At 50.3% G+C, this 16778-nt stretch overlaps 1 protein-coding gene across 1 annotated transcript in view; it reads right to left on the minus strand.

The window, feature by feature from the left end:
* The window catches only part of WNT3A (Wnt family member 3A), an 84081-nt gene extending 75240 nt beyond the window's left edge, over positions 1-8841 (minus strand). The window contains exon 1 of the mRNA XM_005527800.2: positions 8771-8841. Within this exon, the coding sequence (XP_005527857.1) occupies positions 8771-8841 (71 nt within the window). The remainder of the gene's footprint in view (positions 1-8770) is intronic.
* Between the last annotated feature and the right edge of the window lie 7937 nt (positions 8842-16778).

A 16778-nucleotide genomic window follows, 5' to 3' on the forward strand; every position in this document is an offset into this window, starting at 1 on the left:
CCCAGAGCAGTTTGGATTCGTCTCACAGGCTCAGCTGCAGCAGAGAAGGGCTCTGCCTTTCCTCCCTGCTCCATCCCATGGTGTGAGTTCTGTTGGACAGCGCTGACTTCCCTGGAAAGATGGGAGAGCGTGATTTTTGCCATAAAACTGCATCTTCCAGCAGAAATGTAGAGGAAATACAGTCCTGGAAAGTGAAATGAAGAGGCACAGCCTGGGAAAATGGGGGAAGGGTTTGATTTCAGAGAACTGAAAGCAAAGCGAAGTCAGATGAATTCTTGAAATGCAGAAACGTCTGTGGCTGTGTCCCTCTGCCAAGATAACTGTCAGGACAGGGCCACAGGGAAAACACTTCCAATCCCTCTTTAAGAGGTTCTGAGATAAAGTTCTGTCACAATTTTGAGGTAATGATTTGTGGGCATGACTGGGGGTTGGTGGGAGGCTCTGGATGTGTCCAAGAGCATGAGGAAGATGCATTGTTCTCTGGAGTCTCCTGGATTAAAGGCAGAATTAAATATGTTACAGAGGAAGCTGCAAAACCCTCAAACTGCTGAGGTTTCCAGCAGCTGGGCTGAGACTGGACAAAACATGAATTTCCTGAGGAGAGGGGTGGTCTAGAGGTTTTTAGTACCAGCCTGGAAGTCATGAATGCTCCTGCACCCATTCCAATGCACCAATGAGCACTAAAGAGACTATAAAATTCAGGGAAATGATGGATGAAAAGTCCATGACTTGATTTTACCCATGAGAGAAACAGGCAAGGGCGCAAAGACTTCTGTTTTGGGTGTGTTCTGACTAAACCTGGATGACACTCGTGGTGAAACCTCTGAGCTGGTCTCCTCAACCCTTCCACTGGCACAGAGGATTTCACCAGTCACGCTCCATCAGACACCTGGGATGTGAATCGGAGCAGAACAAAGTGCCCAGCTCTCCTCAGAGAAAGGGGCCAAGAGCCCCTGGCTTGGATGGAGAGATGGGAATTGCAGACATGTGATGGATGAGGTGAATTCTACCCCAAGGCTGCAGGTGGACACGGAGTGATGCGGAGATGCTCTGGGATTTTCCTAATGGGTCTCCCTGCAGCTGCTGCCAAGAAAGGGGCAGGAGGATTGTTACAATCCCTGCCAGGCCTCTGAGGATGGTCAGGATGTCACCAAGCACCTGGACCTGGCAGTAGAACCTGTGCATGGGCATCTCCATTTGTGGGCTGGATGCCATTCCAGGGAGGCATCTTTAAACTGGAGACACTGGGAATGGTGCCTGGCAACCAGGAAAGCTCCCAAACCTGTGATGAACCCCAGGCCAGGCTGGAAATGTGATGGTCTGCCATGCTCTGAGCCTGAGGCACTCTCTGAGCCTTCTCCAGCACCCTTTGAGCCTAAAGAACCCCATGGGAGAGGAGGAACGACCATCCCAGAGCCCTGGAATCCCTTGCAAGGCTGGTGAGGTGAGGAGGGAACCAGCCCTCGTGCTCTGATGTGACTTTGCTGGTGAAGCAGGGAGAAAAGAATTTCACACCAAGAGCATGAAGGAACATCCACCTTGGGAAAGAGCAGCAGCATCCCTGCTAATAATTATCACTGTATCCATAGAAGAATGAGTGACTGGTTTAACACCAGGACAGAAACTGGAGTGAGGAGGAGACCAAAGGCACCTTGAACTCCTTTGATGGCCCAGTCTCTACAAATGCAAAGCTCTCTCTGGGTAGCAGCAGCACCCAGATGGGAAGGGGACTGTGAATATGCAGGTGACAAACCAGGAAGAGGGACAAACAACACCTTTGTGATGCAGAACGCTCTCCCCTGGCTCCCAGGCTGCTTTTAAAAGCCATGCCCTATGTTAGGAGTTTAGAACAAGGGAGTTAATGTATCAGCTCTCCTTCCCTCCCCTTGTTTTTTGTGAGTTCCGGTAGAATTCGTAGTGAACTCAGGAACTGATGGATTTTTACAGGTGGTGCAGACAACAGAAACAAATTAAATGTGACATTAAAACAAATCCTGGTACTTTTAAGTGACAAAAGGGAAAAAGAGCACCACGAAAGGCACAGGATAGCTGGAAACAGTTGGCATGGACAGTTTCATGAGTGGATTTTCTGCAAGACCAACCCTAGACCTGATCCAGCAAAGCCCTGATGGATGTCCCATGGGAAGGCTCCTGCCCAAGTGCTCCTCCAGTTGCAGTATTAAGCCCCACTGAACTGTCCTGGCTCTGGGTTTTGTCTCTGGGGGGTGGCAGCAAAGCAGAGATGGGTTTAGAGAGACCTTTTGGGCTGGGGACACTCCTGCTGCAGCCTTGGGGCTGAGCCCTGTCCAGCCTTGGCTGAACACAAGACCTCTGTGCTCCTGCCACTGCTTCTCCCCTGCCAAATCCCCTCCTTTCCCCGTGTTCCAGGGTTTAACCCCAGGGCCAGCCACCACCTGCCTGGGCAGAGATCCCCCAGCTCCATCCACGTCACCAGAAGTCAGGGGGTGCCTCTTTGGAACCTTCTCCGTCCCAGCCACGACCTCCAGACCTCCCTCATCCTCCTCCCCTCTTTCCAGCCACACTCTCCATCCCCACAGGGTTTTTTTTGGGAAGCCAGCACGAGCGCAGCCCTGCTCTGGGCGGGGAATTTCAGGGGGATGTGGGTGGCAGCGCTGGGTCCCCGCTGGCAGGACCAGGCTGTCACACCCAGGAGCGCTGTCCCTGGAGTGCTCGGCTCCTGTCCCAAGGGAGCATCCTGACTCGGTGCCCGCAGGATTCCCCCCGCACGCCTTGTGCAACGCTAAACGCTGTCACTGTGCCCGGCAAAGCCCTTAGGAATGCCCCAAGGGAGCTTTGAACCACGAACTCGGGGAGCGCTGGGCAAGGGCAAAGCCCAGGACCAACCCCCGCTTGTCCTGGTGGGATTTCCCTGTCCCGGTGGGATCTCCCTGCCCTTGTCCCGGTGGGATTTCCCTGTCCCGGTGGGATCTCCCTGCCCTTGTCCCGGTGGGATTTCCCTGTCCCGGTGGGATTTCCCTGTCCCGGTGGGATCTCCCTGCCCTTGTCCCGGTGGGATCTCCCTGTCCCGGTGGGATCTCCCGGCGCTCCCGCGCACGCAAAGGAAAATCATTTTCTCCCAGTGAGGTCTAACAGGGAGTGATCTCCTCCTGCTGCTGTTTTTGCGCCCACTCTGAGCGCCAGTGATGCAGGAATTGGTGCAGGGACTGGAGAAGCAGCAGCGTTGCTGGAGCTGGGTGGGAAGGGAGCAGGATGCGAGCGGGAACGGGATCCCGCAGGTTTGGGATGGAGGCACCAGTGAGTCAGCCCGATTTCCCCCGCTGCAATCAGCAATCCTTGGCTTTCCTTTCTAAGAAAAATCAGTAAAGAATCAAGGCTCCTCCAGCCTGAACCTTTTAGAAGGAGTGGTCAAAAACTCTTTTTTTGGCTAACAGAAAGCGCTGGAATTCCCATCCCTCAATTTCAGCTACCCCGGCTGAAGATGTCCCTGCTCACTGCAGCACTAGATGAGCTTTAAAAGGTTCCTTCCAACACGAACTATTCCAAGTGCTCCAAACTTTTCCAGTGAAAATTCTCAGAGGTGTTCAAATGTCTGCAAAGGACAGGTTTCACCTCCAAGGTTACCTGGAAACAGCTGGGGAGCAAAAGGATTCACTTTTCTTTATCTTAGTTAGGAAAGGCTTTTTATTGGATGCAATTCCTTCAGACAATGCTTTGAATTTCAAGTTGCTGGTTTTCAGGTTAATTTATCTAATAAAGTCCTCTCAAAACAGAAAGAAAAGAAATCAATTAATATGTAGCAAAACAACATAATTTGATAAAATGAGTCTGAAAGCTGAGTAGATGAGGGATTTGGGATTTTCTTTAGGAAAGTCCCAGCCCACCCCATGTTTCAAATGGGGACTTCTTGCTAAGACCTTGCGAAATTTTCAGTTCCTACTGAGAAAAAACCTCCTGGTGTGACCTCGGTCCAGTCATTGAATCTCACCCCAACTGGACTCTGCCAGGAGCATCACAAACACCATCAGAGTTTGTTTCTGCAGTCCCACCAAAAAGAGATTTCCCTTCCCTTTTGCACACAGAATGGGCAAGAGCTGTTTTTTAACCCTCAGATCTACACACAAATATCACCTTGATCCTTTTCCCTCGGCTTCACTGCTGCTTGGGTGCACACCACCCATCCCAAACCCAGACTGGGGAGAGTGTCCTAAACCCCTCTGAGAGGGGCCTAAACCATCACTCTGCGATTAACCTCTGCCTGGAAAAACAGGGCTGGGTCAGATGCTGCTGGAATAAAAGGGACAGGTGCAAAAAGGCAATTCTGAGGTCTGGGATGGGTGGGAGAGGGATGGATGTGGAGTGATTGCACCGCTACACTGATGGATTTTAACATCTCACCACAACCAGCCGGAGGAGGGGAGGAGGTGAGGATGAATTCCAGCTCCTCAGCCTGGCCAACAGAGCAGAGAAGTGGGGAGATGCAATTCATACCTCTGAGCTCTAGAGATTGCTTTAGGAGCCCTGGTGACAGCCCCTGGCTCAGGCTGTCGCTCAGGTGAGCTCCCTGGTTCTGCAGGGCTCGCAGCAGACAAGGGTTGGGTTTCCCATGGGAGCCAGGACCTGGCCTGGACTGGACACACTTTAAAATGGGGGCTGTTCCACCCACGTTGAGGGGAGCAGATGCCAGAAAAGAGCAGAGAGCACACGCCAGGAGCTCATCCCTGCACTGCTCCTGCTGTGGTGTTGATGCCACAGAACAGGGACGGGCTCAGGTGCTGCACCTGAGCACTGCTGGAGTGGCCTCACCGCTGCTCCAGCTTAACATTCCCTGAACTGCAAAAAGTTCAGATGGAGAGAGCTGTTAGATCCCTCTCCCAGCTCTCCCAGGATCTCTGGGATCCTGCAGGACAGCACAGCTTCATCCTGCACGGGCGAGGAAATGATGGAGCTGCTGTGGCCAGCGCTGGCAGTGAGAGCAAAGCCAGGCCACAGGCAGGGAAATGCCTCCACACACATCCCCACACCCTTCACATCCTCCTGGCACCTCCAGGAACACTGCTCACTGATATTTCCCAGCTTCTCATGGGGCTGACCCCATCCCACCCCACTCTGGGTGTGACACGAGCTGTGAGAGCAGCAGAGGGGATGGGAGCCCCACCAGGCCCAGCAGGACAGAGGGAGGGACAGACACTGCACCCAGAGCGATGCCACCACATCAAACCCCAGCCAGTGGCTGTTGTTCCATCAGAACTCCTCTTCCCATCCCTCTCCAGGCACAGAATTTAACCACACACATCCCAAAGCTGCCTCACACCCAGGAAAAATGATGCCAGTTAGTTTTCCCTACAGCAAAGGGGTCTCCCTATACTTCCAGTTCAGCCCAGGGAACCTCTCCTGGGACCATCTCCCGCAGGAGCAGCATCCTGGGCTGCAGGAGATTAAGATTCCCATCGTGGAAGCTCTGTGTTAATTTTCCTTGATTTTTTTTTTTCCCCCTCCTGAATCCAACCCTTCTCCTTTCTGAATCATTTCTGCCCACTGGCTGTGTTCAGACCAAGCCAGGCCACTTAGCACGGATTAAAAAATTACAATAAATAAAATGAAAGGCTTTTTTTTTTTCCCCATTCCATGTGGAGTTGGTCAAGTCAGTGGAAAAAAGTTTAAATTCTGTTCATGCTGCTCCCCACAGACCCCAGACTCCCCTAGGACAGGGAACAGGTTCCATTTAATCCTCCCTTACCCATGAACTTCGCTCCAGAATTCCCTCAGCCTTCCTTCGCTCCTTCCAATCTCTTTTATCTATTTTTTTTTTTTTTAAACAAACCAAAAAATGAACAGCACTAACATTTAAAAAAAAAAAAAAAGGAGCAAAACCCAAAAACTATCTGATTTTTGCTGTTAATCTGGCCCCCTGGGTGTGGAAGAGCCTGTTGCTGCTCCCAGGAGTTGCTTTAGGTCGAAGAGCTCAGCACTGGAGGAGGTCCCGTGGGGCTCCTGTGGCACAATAAACCCCACCAGCACACCCCTAAAACTTGGCTCATCACTCCCCACACCAGCCAGCCCCTCTTCTTTGATTATTTTTAAGCAATTATTTTCAAAGCCTCTTTTATCCCAGCCTGTAAATTCTTTTTTTTTGCTGGTTTTTAAGGAGCTCACAGAGCCTCCCCAGCATCATCACGGATGGAGCGTGGGAGCATCGCTGCTCCAAGGGATCCTTTCCCTTTCCCTGCACCGAACTTTTCCCAAAGCTCCCGGGATTGTGGGAATCTGCTCGTTCTGATTTAAACAGGTGCCCTGTGCCATGGTGGGAGCAGCAATTTTAACAGCTCGGCCGAAAAAGAAGCTGTGAGAGGAAGACAGAACTCACAGCAGCACTTGATCCCCCTGCCGAATTTACATTTCCCCCTAATTTTGGGACAACAATTAAGCAAAACCCAGAGGAAAACAGAACTTCTCAGTCAGATTTTTGCACCGATTTTCCCCAAGTGTAAATATCCACAGCCCCGTGTGCTTTAGGATGAGTTGATGCTTTAATTAGAAACGATTAGTGAGGAGAGGGCACGGTTTGGGGGTGGTAAATGACAGATTTTCTGCTCTAAACACCCAAATCACCGTGAGCTGATGGAGGGGAGGCTTTAAGCAGAGATGGTTGGGATGGGATGTTTGCTGCTTGCATGCCCAAACTAAAAAATTCCTGCTTCTCTCTTCCAAAAAAAAACCCAGAAAAAGAACAGCGACACAAAAGAGCAGAGCAAAATTAAATTAAAATCAAATAAAGCAGCACGGTCGACTTGGTAAATTTGGGAACAGCTGAGCTGGCCTAGGAGAAAAGGGAACTTCCCCTCCCGTTGTTGGGATGGGGACACAACAACGTCCCCATGGAACCCATCAGCATCCTCATCCTGGGGACCCCTTCCAGGCCCCAATTCCCACATTTCCAGGGCTGCTCCCCATCTCCAGCCGCGGGGTTTATATCTTGCTTGGGGATAAATAAAGAGGGAAAGGTTGAGGATAAATAAAGAGGGAAAGGGTTGGGAGGGCGAGGGGGAATTTAGGCAGCCAATGCAACAGCTCCCGGCTTCTCCCGCGACTCCCCCACCCCAGTCCAAGGCTCCTTTGCATTTCCATGGCCTAAGGGGGGTTTCTCCTTGCGAAAGAAACCTCTGAAACCGCTGCTTGGAACAAAACCACCCCAAACCCCCAAGTGTCGCCGCTGCCGCCCCCCCGCACACACCTGATGCCCCGGCTTGGAAAGAAACCTCCTGCCCCTCTTCCCAGCTCCTTTCTCCCAGTTTTTTCCCCCTTTTCCCGCAGCTCCGGGGACGGAGGGGACGGAGGGGACGGAGGGGACCGAGGGGACAGGGGGACCGGGGGGCCGGGACCGCGCTCCCCTCGCCGGGTGACAAGCGAATATTTATGTCGGTATTAAAGGAATGCGTTTCCTTCTCCAATCAGGAATGCGAGCAGAGTTTCTAATTATAAGTTAGATGGTGGCTGGGAATAAAAGATTGCTTTTTAATGACTCCCGTCCAGGTGCTCTCGCTGCCTGTCTTCCCAAGAACACATTTGCATTTTATTGCTTTTTTTTTTTTTCCCTTTTTTTTTTTTTTTTTTTCTCCCATCCCAACGAATTCCCTGCTTTCAGACATACCTGAAATAGTTGGAGAGGCTGCTGCCTTCAACACCCTCACCTCTGCACCGCCGGACAGGGGGGGACCGCCGATCCGGGGTGGGGGATTCAACGCACTTTAAAAATTAATTATGAGGACGGGGATGGTTGTTTGGGTTATTTTTTTTTTTTGGGGGGGGGGTGTTGGGGGCGTTTCGGAGCTGTCGGCAGCTCGGAGCCCCCCGGCTCAGCCCGCGGAGCCTCCCCGCGCTAGGGCTTCCCCGAGCCCAATTACCTCCGCGGGGTAATTAGTGCAGATCGTGCAGTTACATGCCTTGCCCAGCACCATTTGCTTTTTGTGGGGGAGAAAAAGCTCTTAAAGGCGTAGGGTGCAAAGCGAGGAGAAGGAGAAAAGCCGGGAGAGGCGACCCCCGCCCCGCTCCCCGTCCTCCGGTCCCAAATTAAAATAAAATAAAATAAAATAAAAGCGCCGCATCCCCGGGCAAGGGGCGAGAAGGAGCCGCGGATTTTGCGCCGGGAATTATCTCCCCCAGCCCCGTGCCTGCTCCCTGCTCTGCCTTCCCACAGCCCAGGTTGTGGAGCCTTCACCTCCTCTCTCTTTCTTCACATTCCCCCCCTCGTATTTATTATTATTATTATTATTTTTAAAATTTTCTCCTCAGTATTCCTTAAAGCGAAAGGGGGGAAAGCCAAAAAATAACCACCCAAAAGTTTTCCTCCTTTTCCCCCCCTTCCTTCCACCTGACTAGCTCGAAATCACCTTGAAATGCTCATGTCAACTTGTATCATTATCTCTTTAATTCAGGCAGCGCCTTTTGTTCTTCACAGGAGAGGATCAAAGCACTCAGGAAGAAAAAAAAAAAAACAACAAAACTTTCCGATCGCTCCCTCTCGCTCTCTCTCTTTTACAGTAGGAGAAGGAGAGATCAGGTATAACCCAGTCAAAATAAACAAAGTGAATGCATAAATAAAAGAGGTGAAATGCAGGTTCTAAGAACTTGCTGGCGCTGGAACAATCCCACCTCTTTAGCTGAGTGGCAACGAAAGGAGAATTTCAAGTCATCTTAAGCGCAGGGGTTGCAGAGAAAACAGAGGAGGGGAAAAATAAATGAAAATGAGCGAAAAAAAAAAAAAAAAAAAAAAAAGAAGAATAAAACTTACCACCAGATTGGGTAACTTGACAGAGCCTGACTCAACCCACAAAGAAACAGGAAATATCCAAAAGAGGCCATTGATGAAAAGTTGTCTTTCTTTTTTTTTTTTTTTTTTAACCAGAGTTGCCAAAAACCTTCCTTTCTTCTGAGGCAGGATGATTATTTTAATAATAATAATAATAACAATAATTTAAAAAAAAAAAAAAAAAGTCAAATGAAGTGAACTCAACCCGACCAGGTAAATCCTCTCTTGCTTCCTCTACTACTCTCAAGGAAAAAAAAAATCTCAGAGAGGTAAAAAACTCTTCTCTCAGCCAAGACACTGAAGGCAAATATTAAAAAAAAAAAAAAAAAAAAAAAAAAAGAAGGAAAAAAAAAAAAAAGTTTGAAGTAGCTCTCTTAAAAAGGACCCAATTAGCACTTATTGCCAAAGGGAGAATTCTGATGCTTTGGCTTGTTCTGTCAATCAGGAGCGTGAAGTCAGGAATGAGCTAATTGCAAGGAGATAGTGTTTTAATACTCATTAGGGGGCACGTTGGCCCACAAGCCAAGGGATAAAATGTAGTTTTAAAAAGGGGAAGGAAGATTTAGGGGGTTTAAATAGACAGGGGGGACCCCTGTGGATTTGGGTAGCTATAACAACCTGCCCGGATTTCACTCCCTGGGTCGAAGCTACTAAAATGCAAAAAAAAAAAAAAAAAAAAAAAGTAAAAAAAAAAAGTAAAAAAAAAAAAGTGTGAAGGTTTTTTCTTTCTTCTTCTTCTTCTTTTAAAAATTACTATTTTCTCAAATTTCTCCTTCTTGCCATTCTGTCTTCTTCTCAAAGCCCCATTTCCTCACTGTTGGGATGCATTTGAACCAACTTTCTAGAAACTTTCGCTTGGTCTCTTTTTGGGGGCTTTTTTTCCTCCTTTTTTTCACGGAAAAAAAAACCAAAAACCAGAGGATTTCCACCCAGGCACGCAGGCACCCCCCAGGCACGCACCCCCCTTCCCCACCAGTCCAGGCAGCCGCGGATCCAAGAGCTCCACTGAAGACATCTGCTAAAAAATCGACTTCTTCCATGCAAATCTCCAAAGGGCTCCTTCAGATCATCCCAATTTCCAGGAATCCCAGCCCCGGACATTGGGAAGGAGCTGCTGCGAACGACTTCATCCACCAGATCCACCCCACAGGGCACCAGTAATTGAGCTCTTTTCTTAATTTCTCTCTCTACATATTGTCCCAATTTCTCCCTTTTCAGTGCCGGTGGTGGGGGGCGATTTCTGCCGTCCCAAAAATTCCGATTTTTTTTTTTTTTTTTTCCCCCCAATGGGGTAGAAAGGAGGAAAAAAAAAAAATAAAATAAAAAAAAAAAAAAGGTGGGGCGGCAGTGGGGGGGAAATCATTATTAATATTATTATAAAGATGTAGCTCCTCGATTCGTGGTCCGTGGCCGGATTTGCTGCTCCTCTGGAACATATTGGTTCAAGCTGGCTGGGGCTGGGAGCAAGTGTCACCCAGAGCTGACAGGCGTCCCCCTTCCCCTGGCTCATTTGAAAGGGGGCTGGAGAGGCGAAAAGAGGGGATGGAGGCACTGCATGAGCGAGGAGATATTTTCTCCCTGGAATAACAACAACGATCCTCTTTTCCACGGTTTTATTTATTATTTTTTTTTGGTAGTTGTAGCTGCTTGCTGCCCGTTTTATTTATTTTTTTTTTCCCGAGTTTTGTCACTTTTTTTATTTATTATTTTTTTTTTAAGGATTCAGGGAGCTGGAGGAGATTTTATTTATTTCTTTGGCTCGCTTTTATTTTATCTGTGAATCAGGAAAATTCTGTGGCTCGCAGGGAACAAAGAGAGGTACAATTTTTAATGACTTTGTTGGGGGAAGCCTTGCAACCCCGCATTAGCTCAAATCAAAATGCGCTTTCATCCTCATTAGGAGCCGCATTTATATTTTCCCTTAGTAGGGAATATTTCTATTTACACACACAGGGCTTTACATGCATATATATAAAGATATGTTTGTGTGGAGCTAGATGGAGAGATATATTCATTCTAGTGAAATTATACTAGAAATGCAGTTCATTCGGGGATATTTAAATCACTGGGAATTTGGCAGGGGTCGGGCCCTGATTATTTTCTTTCGGGTTGGATGACAAGCGATTGCAAATGTGAGCTCTGGCAAGTGCTCCGAGATGTAATCGCTGCGCGGAGCCGAGCTCGGGCTGATCCCAGCGGCTTCCAGAGGGGGAACGGATGCTCGGCTCGGCTCTCCCAGCAAATCCCCGCGGTGTTGATGCTGCAATTATAGCGAGGGTATTAAATCCGACCCCCCCGCCGCCCCCCCCGGAGCAGCCGAAGGGGCTGGAGGAGGGAGTTTTATTGCATAAGGTGGGATGAGGGAAAAGGAGGAGGGGTGGTGGTGTGTGAAAAATCATCTTAAGGACTTTCCCTGTGTATTAAGAGAAAATCCCATCCAATTATAGCATTACTGGGAAGAACCAAACGCTGCGACTTTCAAAGGAGGGGATTTCTCTGTCTTTTCAAGTGGAATTGCTCACGCTGCAGACTGGAACACACACACCACACGCACACACAGCCTGGGCGTGGGGGTCCCGGCAAAGGCCGGCGTGGATGGGGCAGGACACGCATCCCTTCCAGGGGTCGAGCTAATCCCCCCCCCACCTCCTTTTGTTCCTGGGGAGAGCTTTAAACATCACCCAAAGCCTCTGCCCCTCCCTCCAGGAAGCAGCAGGCAACTTTACCTGAAGGTACAAATTCAGCCACTCTCCCTTTTCCCCTCTTTGCTCTGCAGCTGCCGCTCGGGGAGGATGGAGATAATCCACTTTGTCAGGGGCACACAGACACACACACACACACAGCCCCGGGATGGGGTGGCTTCCCCTCGCTCTGACGCCAGCAGCTTTTAATGACGCCGATGAAAAGGTTCTGGGGTGTTGTAATGGTTATTCCCGGCCCCAGGAATGCTCCTGGCCATGGGTTATCTGTTAGCAGCAGTACCCCTGGAGCTCCGAGGGCCAGGTTTTGCAGGCCATTAGAATGGGTAAAAAAGCTGCCAGGGACAGTAGGGATGCAGGACAGCCCCAGGGAGGTGGCACTGCTGGTTGCCCGGCTGCCCAAATCTGCAGGGTTTTCTTCCAAGGATGGATTCAGGGCCAGGCTGATCCCTTTTTTCCCAGATATTTGTGTGTTGTTGTGATGGGCAGGACGTGGCCCTCAGTGCAGTGACAGCAGAGCGGCTTTGGCTTCTTCTCTCCTGGATTTTCTCGTCAATATCCGGGGAGTTTTGAGGGAATTTTCGAGGGGAGAAGCTGCCCAGAGAAGCTGTGATTGCTCCTGGAACCGTCCAAGGCCAGGTTGGACGGGGCTTGGAGCAACCTGGGGTAGTGGAATGGGATTGTCTTGAAGGTCCCTTCCAACCTGAACAATTCCAGGATTCTGTAACTCCACAATAACCCTGCTGCAAGGAGAGCAGGAGCTGGACAAGCTCGGCACAGGGAAAAGGGGATGGCAGGAAATGGACTCGTTGTCACGAGGGGCTGGAATGTCCTGTGAGGGCATTGCCGGGTCTGTCCCGGAGCTCACTCACCCTGCTGGCCCCGCTGGCATCTTCGGGAGCCACTTGGGTGTGTCAAGAGAGCTGGATTTAGGAACATGAGCGATTCCCAGAGCAGGCAGCCACCACAGGGAGCAGCTGCCCTCAGAAAGGCACATCCAGGATGCTCCCATCCCAGAGAAGCTCCCATCCCAGGATGCTCCCATCCCAGAGAAGCTCCCATCCCAGGATGCTCCCATCCCAGAGAAGCTCCCATCCCAGGATGCTCCCATCCCAGAGAAGCTCCCATCCCAGGATGCTCCCATCCCAGAGAAGCCTGTGGAAAGAGATGAGGGAGCTTTGCAGGGATCCAGACTGGCCACAGATCTCAAATACCCCGTGAGCCACTTCCCCTGCTCTCCTTCCCCCCTGTCCCTTCCATGGGAGAGGTCGGTGATGGCTGCAGGACGGGAAGATCACCCTCATGGAGAGCCAGGGAGGGCTCCTTGTGGGGAAGAAGGTTTTGTTTCATTTTAGTGGAGGACACCAATGTGATTCACCCCTTCCCTCCTTCCTATCTGAATTCCCACAGAATGCAAACTCTGACAATTTTTCTGCTTCTGCAAATTTCAGCTGGAATTGGCTCTGGCTCGGCTGTGGTTAATCCTCCCCACTCACAATTTACTCACTCCCTGCCCCACTCATCGCCCTCTGCTCTCCAGGGATGCTGTGGCCACCCTGGCAGTGGCAGAACGCCACAGCCTGGTTTTCCTGCTGTGCCCAAAAGCCCAGAGTGGCTCCTCAGGAGCACTGGGAGCACCAGTAAATCCCCAGCAGGCAGCTCTGCAACCCTCCCTAAAGCCAGCCCAGCTGTGGAACCCCCAGAGCACATGGGAGACCCAGATATCAAAAAATAATGAAACCCAGATATCAAAAAATAACCAAACTTCTATCTTATTTTACATGGAATTATCCAAGTGCTGGGACTCTGGGTTCCTGGCTGCTGGGGGGGAGGAGGGCAGGGTTTGCCACGGGCCTGTTGGCTTGTGCAATTTTTAATCTTTCACTTTTAATGCCCCTCAAGACCAAGACCCACCCCAGCCGTGTTGTCCCCGCACCCAGGAGTGGCAATTTGGTCAAAGCCCACCTTGTGGGTGTGGGGAACGAGGAGGGAGAAGGGTGACATATGGCTCGTGATGTGACCCAGTGGCAGAACTGGTGACAAGGTGGATTGTGCTGCCAAATTCACGTCCCCTCATGGAGACAGGCCCAGCTGGTCTGGCTGTAGCTGCTGCCCAGAAGTTGATCCCACTCCGGAGAGGAGTTTTTCACAAAAATGATTCCACCTTTCCTCCTCTCCCTGCCCAGCCCTCCTCGGCTGGGGTCAGGGCAGACCTGAGGGACTCATTCCAGGCTGTGGAGGTGGGGTGAGCTCCTCCTGGAGCTGCTTTCCCGTGCTTGGGATCTGCTCTGGCCTCATCTCCACGGGCTGAGATGCCCACAGGCCATCCCCCCTTGCCTGGGCCCTGAAGAGGCACTGATAGCACTGAGCAAATCAGGGGTAAATTTGGGTGCGTTTCTCAGCTCTTCAGGCTTCAAAGAGACGTCCTCAGCTGGGAGGGGACAGCAGACATGAAAGGGAACTGCAAACATTTGACATTGCCCGAAACACCCCTGGCCCTGGCTGTGCTGTGCCCAGGTTATTCCACGTGTAATCGGAATTTTGGCTGCTCCCGGATTCTCATTTTAAAAATTTCTGTGTAATTGTATTATCTTCTGGTCTCAGGGCTCCTAAGGGAAATGGAGGGTGGCTGAAAGTGTAAAATCCAGTGATTTTACCCCAGGAGGGCAGGAGGGATTGGATCCATCAGCAGGATGCAGGCAGAGCACCCAAGGAGCCGCACTGGGATGCCCCAGACCTTCGGCAGAGCAGAGCAGATCTGCCATGGGTGGGGATCCTTTCCTTTGGAATTTGAGATGCAGACTTTTATATTTCTGCTACCCAGCCTCGGGTGACAAAAATGTTATTTTCAGGAGGGTTCCCTCTCACGTTTTGTGCTCCCCCAGTTTTCCCACAGGCACCAGCGCTGACTCTTCCTTGCATTTCCAGGTTCTGATAAACTCCCTGGCCACCAAGGAGGTGCTTTAGGAGGGCAGGTTTAGGTGACAAGGACAGGATTTGAATGGGTGGTGGTGGCTCTGCTCTTGCCTTTGTCACCACTCTGGGATGTGGCTTTGTCCCAGCTGGATTCCTTTCCCTGGGATGGTCACTTTGTCACAGGACACCTCTCCTGACAGGGTTTCGATGACAGCGAGACCCCAGGAGGAACTTGGGGCTCTCTGCCACCTCTTCCTGTCCTTCCCTCCATCTCCTGTCCCCTGGACACCGGGATGAGGCAGAGCCACCTGCCCTGCCCGTCTCCTGCGGGAGAGGTGGGGCTCTCAGCGGTGTAGCTCTGGCCCACCTAGCGGTACAGCAGGAGAACAAAACCTGGAGAGGGAAAAGGGTGGATGAGAAAGGAGAATGAACCTGGAGAGGGAAAAGGGTGGGTGGGAAAGGAGAATGAACCTGGAGAGGGAAAAGGGCGGATGGGAAAGGAGAATGAACCTGGAGAGGGAAAAAGGTGGATGGGAAAGGAAAATGAACCTGGAGAGGGAAAAGGGTGGATGAGAAAGGAGAATGAACCTGGAGAGGGAAAAAGGCGGATGGGAAAGGAAAATGAACCTGGAGAAGGAAAAATGTGGATGAGAAAGGCGCCCAGAGCACGGGGATCGGCGGCACCACAGCCCTGCTTTCCTTTCCCCACACCAGAGGAGCCGGCAGGGACCAAAGCCGGGGATGTGTCCGTGTCCCTGGTGGGGACACAGGGTTCTCAGGGGCAGAGGGATCACCCTGGAAGGGGATAGGATGGATGGTGGGAGCTGCCTCTTCTCCAGCCTCCTCTGTGCACGGCCAGCGCTCTGGGCTGGTGTCACCAGGCAGCTCTCTCCTGTCCCCTGCCCAGCAGCAGAGGGGACAGCATCACCTTGCCCTGACCCTCTGCCCTCGGGCAGGGCAGGAAAACCTCTTCTGCTGGCCACTGGAGACAGCAGGGCCTTCACCCAAGTGTCCCCCGACAAGGGACAGCAGAAGGGAACCCGACGTGGGTGTCCAGTTCTGTCAGACCTCAGGAGAGTTGAAGAGGCCGGGACGTCGGTGCCACATCTTTGTCCAGATAAACTCTCCCTGTCCTTGTCCCCACCTCCCAAACCCACTGAGCTGGTCCCTGGCACCCACCACCAGTGTCCAAGGCCAGGCTGGACGGGGCTTGGAGCAACCTGGTCTGGTGGGAGATGTCCCTGCCCATGGCAGGGGGTGGGACAAGGTCGTGTTTAAGGTTCCTCCCATTCCTTCTGTGATTCTGTGGCTCTGTGATCTTCTCCAGAACTTTCCACAACCTCTTGGGGTCGTGGCAAGTGGAATCAGAGCTTGGCTGATGGTGAGGGAGACTTCTCCAGGTGGTCTCCACCAGCAGAGTCGCTTTGTGGAGATCATCCTCTCGAAAATGAGGGCTCTGGAGGATAATTTGGGATCTTCCTTAGGGGATGAGGTTTGGGGAAAACTGATTCATTTTGAAGGCAAATCTGGGTCCACAAGGAGCAGTCCTGCTTTTCTGGCACATGAGAACCCCAGAATCATGGAGAAAATAACCCAAAATATGAACTGAGGACCCTGATCAGCGGCAGTTTGCCCCTAAGGAAATCCAAATAAATGTTGGCATGAGCTGAGCCCCGCGTGTGCAGTGTGGGGCTGCTCGTGTGGAACTTCTCCAGAATTCAGATTAAAAACCCATTAATTAGCAATGGAAGATGATTAGGGCCCCAAACCTGCTGTGAAGTGTAGAAACAACCATTCAGAGGAGGCTGGGTGCCACCAACTGAGGAAATGAAATCTTTCCAAGAGAAGATAAGTATGATGATAATGATAATAATGATAATAATAACAGTAATAATGATAATAATGATGATAATGATAGTAATAATGATAATAATAATGATAACAATAATAACAATAATAACAATAATAACAATAACAACAAAAACAATAATATTATTAATATAATATTAATAATATTAATAATATTAACTATAGCAATAATATTGATAATATTATTAATAATATTATATAATATTATAATAACAATAACAAAACATCACAACAACAACAACAACAACAACAACACAATAATAATAATAATAATAATAATAATAATAATAATAATAATAATAATAATAATAATAATAATAATAATATTCATTGCCTGCTTGCTTTGAGAGAAGTATTTCAGGGTCAGGTATTTTGGCTCCTGAGGGCAAATCCTGCACCCCTTTCTGGACACATCCCTATTGCCCACCTCTGCCCCTGAAGGCATGGCAGCTTGTTAAAGTTGCACCTCCAAAGGGCTTCAGTTCCTTGGAAATGAAGAGACTTTG

Source organism: Pseudopodoces humilis, chromosome 1, assembly GCF_049639895.1.
Source record: "Pseudopodoces humilis isolate 2021_Gansu_Grassland_sample_001 chromosome 1, ASM4963989v1, whole genome shotgun sequence".
Taxonomy (NCBI): Eukaryota; Metazoa; Chordata; class Aves; order Passeriformes; family Paridae; genus Pseudopodoces; species Pseudopodoces humilis.